This window comes from Myotis davidii, unplaced genomic scaffold (assembly GCF_000327345.1).
Source record: "Myotis davidii unplaced genomic scaffold, ASM32734v1 scaffold803, whole genome shotgun sequence".
Lineage (NCBI taxonomy): Eukaryota > Metazoa > Chordata > Mammalia > Chiroptera > Vespertilionidae > Myotis > Myotis davidii.
Genome location: NW_006295567.1, coordinates 3409428 through 3417451, shown reverse-complemented (window position 1 = coordinate 3417451; position 8024 = coordinate 3409428). Strand labels below are relative to the sequence as shown.

General features: G+C 37.2%; 1 protein-coding gene across 1 annotated transcript in view; it reads right to left on the bottom strand.

Annotated features, from left to right (window-relative positions):
• The window catches only part of LMBRD1 (LMBR1 domain containing 1), a 94670-nt gene that overhangs the window by 53778 nt on the left and 32868 nt on the right, over window positions 1–8024 (bottom strand). The window contains exons 6-7 of the mRNA XM_006770339.2: window positions 6656–6744; window positions 3943–4016 (exon numbers count right to left, since the gene is read on the bottom strand). Coding sequence (XP_006770402.1) covers window positions 3943–4016; window positions 6656–6744 — 163 coding nt within the window. The remainder of the gene's footprint in view (window positions 1–3942; window positions 4017–6655; window positions 6745–8024) is intronic.

Genomic DNA, 8024 nt, shown 5'->3' with positions numbered 1-8024 from the left:
TCAGAGAAGACATTTTTAGCTCATCAAAGCCAGCGTTTGCTGAACGCTTTTCTGTGTCGGGCCTTGTGCTAGACCAGCCGTGGGCAAACTTTCTGACTCGAGGGCCACAGTGGGTTCTTAAACTGGACCGGAGGCCGGAACAAAAGCATGGGTGGAGTGTTTGTGTGAACTAATATAAATTCAAAGTAAACATCATTACATAAAAGGGTATGGTCTTTTTTTTTTTAGTTTTATTCATTTCAAACGGGCTGGATCCGGCCCCCGGGCTGTAGTTTGCCCACGGATGGTCTGGGATATGCAAATCTGCTGGGGGCAGGGTCAGGCGCTGCGCTCTGAGAGGTCAGGTCCGGAGGGAGGGCAGGGGTGCGGTTCCCAGGGATCCCCTTCCTGCGAGGCTCCTCCTCCTCCCCTTAACCCGGTGCCCAGGGACCCCCTTCCTGCGAGGCTCCTCCTCCTCCCCTTAACCCCTGACCTGTCCATTTGGATGAAGAGGGTGGGAAGCAGGGATGCAATGCCTGGGCAGACACCCCTTAGTCCCAGAACCCCCCAGGGCAGGGGAGGAGTGATTGTATTGGTTTATTTGATTCTTCTTACAGGTTGAAGGGGGTGGCAGGGGAATGTCTGCCAGACATGGTTTCCTTCTGCTTGCTCGCCAGAGCTGCCCCGCATGATGCCTTTTCCCTTCCTTCCCCGCTGCCCCGCTGCCCCGAGCTAAAGCGCATGAGATTTCCAGGGAGGAAACTGGGGCCACCTCGTTGCATTGTGTGGAGATTGCACTCCACAGGAACCTGCCTGATCCAAGGAGGGTTGGGGTCATTCACTGCAGGAAAGGCTTTGGCTCAGTGGATAGAGCGTCGGTCTGTGGACTGAAAGGTCCCAGGTTCGATTCCGGTCAAAGGCATGTACCTGAGTTGCGGGCGCATCCCCAGTAGGAGATGTGCAGGAGGCAGCTGATCAGTGTTTCTCTCTCATCGATGTTTCTGACTCTCTGTCTCTCTCCCTTCCTCTCTGTAAAACACAATAAAATATATTTAAAAAAAAAAAAAAAGGAAGTCATCGCTTAGGCGCCAGCTGAGCCGTTTGGGGAGCGTTTATCATTCCTTCTGGCTGTTTCCCTGGAAACCACAAACTCAAGATAGCAAAGCCAGGGGCCACCCCCGGGGCCAGGAGGCCTCTGGGATGGGCCGCTGGGGTCTGCCTCCGCTGGGGCGCCCAGGACTGTGCCCAGAGGCTCTACTGGTGATGGCAGTCCCCGCCCACCTGCTCCCGCTGTGCATGCCTCCTGCTGAGCAGTCCTGATGTTATGGCATTCTGGCTAATTTGCATATCCCTCTATTATTATATAGGATGTATGTAGGTAAACATATACAGATACAAACACAAATAAAATTCATAAATAGCACATGTTCACTTTTCAACTGATAAATGTATATAGTAAGTTTAGTAGTCACTGCTTTTATAGACAACTCAGTGTCCACATATTACATTTTATAAAAATATCATTATTCAACATTTCCCCCACTTAATGGCACCAAAAATTGAAGTATATACATAAATATCTATGCCCAGAGGTTTCTTTATTTATTTAAAATAGATTCTCTTTATTTTATTTTTTCCATCACCATTTATTCCCTCTATGACCTTTTCCATCTCCATCCATCCCACTCCCCCCGTAATCACCATATTGTTGTACATGTCCATATGCCCATGAGTTCTCTCTCTCTTTTTTAAGCTGAAAACAATAGGAAGAGTAATTAATATGCTTGACATTAGTCTTCTAAAATTGAATGACCAATTATTTGGCTATTCCTTAAGACATGGTACAGTGGGTGTAAACTTGGTAAAATTTAAATAATCAACTAGTTTATAAACTAAACAATAATGCATATCTAAGAAATTCACACTTGACTGACATATACCTTACAAAAACATCTCAAATTTCAATACTAACAGTTACAGATTCTATAACAGACATGATTATACCTTTAATAACTAATGCTTTTTACTTAGGGTAAAGTATGTTAAGTATTAACTTCTCTCTTTTGGTACCTTAATTAAAATGAAACCTTTCTGCTTCCCATGAATTTGTACCCTCTTCCACGTTCCACCAGGAAAAGCTCATTTCTCAAGCATCTATATAATGTTAGGAGACAACTACTAACTAGTACTATTAACCACCTATCTGTAATTAAACCATTTATCTATACATAATTGATTTCAACTAGTTTTTAATAAAGTTTGTGTATGATTGGCCCATTTTTACAGATGAAAAAGCTAGGGTTCAATGTTTGATTACATAAAGACACTCATGATTAGTGCTCAGCTATGTATACTATGCTGCCTCCTTAAACAGAGTCCCCTCTAGCCTACCCTTCTTCCTCTCTTTACACACTAGAAACTAGATAGTAAAGTTGGCCAGACTGTGGTTTGGTAACAAAACATTCTTCCACTGAGTTTTGAGCATATCTTGTAGTGTTATTTAAATAATGTTTATCTGTCTATCCATCTGGAAAGATTCCAGATATTTAAAGCTTCCTGCACAACTCTCAGAAGATAGACAAAGAAGCATTTATTATTGGCTCTACCTTTATAATTTGAGAAAAGAAAAAAACCTCAAAGAGCAGTCTATATGCAAGTTTGTCGGCCTATTATAATTCTTACCTTACCATTTCTAGGAAGACTGAAAAAAATCAAAGTCTCTGAGAGTATAAGATTAGCTTCTATATACTAGGAAAATATCAAGTTATGTAAAATATCTGATTTTAAAAGTCCTATACCTCCAAGTAGGATAAATCTACTGAGTCAGTAACAGATGCTGATCTATGGTTCAGAATTCTAATATGCTAATAAATCACTAAATCTATTATGGCATGGTATATATTATAACCTTTAAGGTTCACAACTTACAGTGTTTGTTTCTGAATAGTAACTTTCACAAACATAGATAAAATGATTGTGACTAAGTAGTTGAAAATTAACCTTCCTCTTAAGTAAACTCAAGAAAAATGAAGAAAGCAACACTAAAATATTAAAGAAAAAAACAGGAATTGAACCCAATATAGGATGGGGCAAAAGTAGGTTTACAGTTGTTCGTATAGAAAATATAATAATCCTATATAATAAAAGCCTAATATGCTAAGTGTCCAGTAGTCTGGTCGGCCATTCAACCAATCAAAGCATAATATCCTAATGATATGCTAAGACTGCTCAACTGCTCGCTATGATGTGCAATGACTACCAGGGGGCAGACAGTCAACTGGTTGACCAGTAGCTATGATATGCACTGACCACTAGGGGGCAGATGCTCCAACCAGTAGGTTAGCTTGCTGCTGGGGTCTGGCTGATGAGGACTGAGTGAGACAGGCCGGACGTGCCCTGGAGTCCTCCCGCGACCCCTCCCCAGCCCCAATCGTGCACTAGTGGGGTCCCTCGGCCTGGCCTGCGCTCTCTTGCAATCCAGGATCCTTTGGGGGATGTGAGAGAGCCAGTTTCAGCCCGACGGGTGGAATGACCAGTCACTAGGATGACACTCAATGCAGGAGTTGCCCCCTGGTGGTCAGTGCGCTCCCACAGGGTTTGCCCTTTAACTTATGCTCATGGCTGGTGAGCATAGCAGTAGTGGCAGAACCCTCTCCTGCCCGGCTGCAGCGCTAAGGATGTCCAACCGACAGCTTAGGTCCGCTCCACAGGCCGTTAGTCAGACATCCCCCGAGGGCTCCTAAACTGCGAGGGCGCAAGCCAGGCTGAGGGACCCCTCTCCCAAGTGCACGATTTTCGTGCACTGAGCCTCTCGTTGATAAATAAATAACAATACAAGAATAAACTCTGCTTACTCACAACTGTAAATCTACTTTTGCTCTACCCTTTATATGACTAAGGTAAAAACAATTGCTTCATAAAGTGATTCTCGGGTTTTAACTCAATTATCACCATAATACTTACTGTGTAAGTTATAGCTGCCAACATTCCAATCAAGGTCAGAGAACTAATGGAAAATGACAAGGCAGCTAAACCATCTGCAAAGGGAAAAAAAACACTGTTAAAAAAGTAGATATATATTATTTAAATGTTTATATTCAGCAAACCAATATAAAAATATAAAAAGTGGGTTTGTTACACATTCTGAAATAATAATATGTATTCCCTCATCCTCAAAGTACTAAACTCCAAGTGCAGAAAAGAGTTTTTAAATGTCTCTTCACAAATTGATTTGTAAACAATCTTTCAGACTAAGATTTCCTTTCCTTCACTGCTTAAAATTAAAGAGGAAGAGCACTAATTTTGGAGCCTAACACAAAATCAGCAAAATATTAGATACTCAAAAGGTAGCAAAAAATTTTCTGGCCTTTCTCCATAGCAGACCTACACAGGAAAGCCACTGACCTTGACTCATCCCTCTCCCCTCAATCTTGATATTCCTAATTACTTTATTCTTAATCTTCCAATAATTTTTTAATATATATCCTAAAATTTTAAAGAGTTTATTTCACTTTTTAGCTTTAAAAGAGCTAACTTGCCATCTGGAAAGGGGGAAAAAAGCAAACAATCAGAAAAAAGAAAAACGTAATACCAAAATAGAAAAACTATGTTAACAAGTTAGATTTTGGAAATTATTTAAACAAAAACCTCAAATGAGTGATGATATACCAGATTATGCAACGAAATACTATGCAAATTTGAATAGTCTTAAATGGGAGCAATGCTAATTTTTAAAATATTGATCTAATTTAAAGGCAGGCCCTGTGGAATTAAATATAATTGTAATTAATTTAACGAATCAATATTAACCTTTTCATAAATAAAATTAGAATAATATCTTCTTAAAACCTGCATCTAAGTTTTTATATAACACTTGAAGAGAGCACATTAACAAATTCACAAACCATGCAAGGTAAATTTTTAATCCTTAATTTTTTAAACTATAAATATTTTACCATTTTATCAAATCAAAGACACTGATGCTGTTGTTTTCTTGACCTTACTAGGGGTATCAACAGGGTGTTCATACAACTAGGAAAGGTCTGACATTTGGTGGATAGCAATTTTAAGATACCATCATATAAAATACATCCCCAAATCAAAGATATAAAAGTGTGAAAAAATATGCATCTTTGAATTGGTAAAATGGAGTATTATGCTAACATATTCAGCAAATCAAAAAAGTTAATATTACTAATAGTGGTAAGCAAAATGTACTCTAGGTATGGTGTTAAGATTTGAGATTTTGAAAAATAATGTTAAGGCTAAAGAGAATGAGATTACAGAAATTATCATTATGCTACCTATATAATCAGTGATTCAAGTTATACTAATACTCAAAAACTAGCATAACTTATAGAAAAATATTTAAGGCATATGAGTAGTTATTTAAGAAGGCATAAAAGTAGTTATTCAAGAGACCTGAAAGAGTTAATTGCAAAAAAGGAAGCAATTTATTTCTCAGCAATAGGATCAGGTGCATAAATCCTGACAATTCAGTATTAGTACATGCTAGACCTGCTATTTTTATTCTTACTGGTATCAGCAAGATATTAATGGACCACAATTTAAAAGATGAAATCTTAAGTGGAAAGCAAGAAAATTAAGAAGTTGTATAGCAAAGATTCCAAGACTTAATTTAATCATTGTTTAATACTGTATCTGGCTAAAGAGAAAGAACTACTGTTTAAAGGAAGTACAGTACCTATTAAAAGAACACAAAAGCAGCCCTGGCTGGGTGGCTCAGTTGGTTGGAGCATCATCCTGTACACCAAAAAGGTTGCGGGTTTGATTGCTAGTCAGGGCACATACCTGGGTTGAAAGTTCACTCCCTGGCCAGAGTGAGTATGACAGGCAACCAATCGATGTTTCTCTCATTCTCTCCCTTCCTCTCTCTCTCAAATTGATAAACATATCCTCACATGAGGATAAAAAAAAATTGAAAATAAAATAGTAATGAAAATACTCAGCATGTTACAAAATAAATTTCTAGCTTTCTTTGAAAATAAGTTACTATGTGCAAAAGCACATAAAATTCTGGGTAATAAGTAAACATTCTTATTTGAGATCAGTTTCTAATGCCAACTGTATGTTTCAATGAATAACAACTTTCTTAACCTAACCTCCTGAACCTATTTTGTTTTCCTCTAAAAACCTAGGTCATGCTAACTAAATTAAAGAAAGCTTCTAGAAAAACAATTCTAAAACATTTTGGTGAGGTAAATTAGTAATATTATTTTACTCACAGGAAATTCCTTCACTTTATATTCTGCAATTTATAAAAGACTACTTAATCATGATCAAACAGCAATATAGGGTTCTTTCATTAGTTAAATTAAAAAACCAATATTTAGCAAATTTCTTTAACATATTTTTCTATATATCCAAAGTGAATTACAGGTCACATAGAAATTATAATACTTTCACTGCTAAAATACTTTGAAGATCATATTTTCTTTTCAATGAAGTAATTTTATGAAGTCAAGAGACTAGACACATAATAGTTAAGTGATTAAAATAAGTCTTAACAACACAAACCTCCTAATTTATCTAGCATACCTCTACTGCAAGTTTAAAATTCTTAATAATGCAAAAACTGGCTTTTCAAAAAGTTCCCAACAGTCATGAAATATGAAATATTATGATTGTGTGTTTTTTTAAGAAAAAGAATACTTACGACTACTTCCAAGTTCTTCAAACAAGAACTTCACTTTTTCCCACTCTGTAGAATTTTTGTTATTGGGAACATTCAATGGAACAAAAGCACTACAAAGTAGAAAAGAGTTGTTTAATGGTGTTAAATTTAAAAGATTAAATAAAAAGAAATAGTCTGAAACTAAATTTTTAGTAATTTTTTTAAACACAGATCAACTTTCACCAAAAAAGAATTAGCAAATCAAATCTGCACCATGTACAGAGGGTGTGAGAAGTTTCTTACCTATGTGTTTACTATATCACAAATTTGTTTTAATAGTTTTATCACTGCATTCAGGGTAGTTTCTTTTGTAATTCTATTTATTTTCTTCATTCAAAAATATTTGGAGGAGCCATAAACTAAAGATGTTCAAAAAGGTCCATAGCATAAAAAAGGTTAAGAATCTGTGTTAAATCAGGAATATAGAATATAAATGTATGTGATGATTTCAATATATTTATATGCATAGAAAACAACAGAAAGGAAATATACCAGTAAATATCTCCTTGTGGGATTAGGGATGATGTCTTTTAAGATAGTAGTATGATTTGTTATTGAAACAAAAAGTTACTGTGTAGGGGAAATGAACAAAGGAGCAAATAATAAAGCAAATATTAACTAGAACAATGATCATAATTCTATATTTTCTTGCAAAGCAACAGTCAAGAATTTTATGGGCCTAAGAAAGGAAGATACTCAAAGTAGAAACCATTTTGCATCTTTTTTTTTTATCCTCACCTAAGGATATGTTTAATTGATTTTAGAGAGAGAGGAAGGGAGAGGGGGAGAGAGAGAGAGAAACATCAGTGCACAGAAAGACTCCAACCAACTGAGCTACACAGGCCAGGGCTGATCTTTACTTTCTTCTTAGTATTTTCCTTTATCTTACAAGATTCTACCAATATACATAATGAAAGTAAATAAAACAGATATCTATAATAATAAAAGCATAATATGCTAATTAGACCGGACGTCCAAATCAGGGCTACAAGAGAAGCCTAGGTCCTCGGTGCCGTGGGGAAGCTGGTGCTGGCAGCCAGGGGAAGGAAGGCCTAGTCATTGCATGAATTTCGTGCATCAGTCCTCTAGTGTTTTCATAATAGCATCCCAAAAAAATTCTGAGCACCAAGGCTCATGTGAGCTTCCCGGGTTGGCAATACTATGTCTTGTCATAGGTCGATGCCAGAAAGGTAGTATGTCCTGAGAACAACAAAAGCATCACATTTGGAAGCCTCTCAGACTCTGTCCCATGTATTTCTCCTTTTAATTGATTTTAGCCTGTATTCTTTACCTGTAATAAATAGTAACCATAAATATAATTGCCTTCAGTGAGCTATATGAGTCCTGCTAG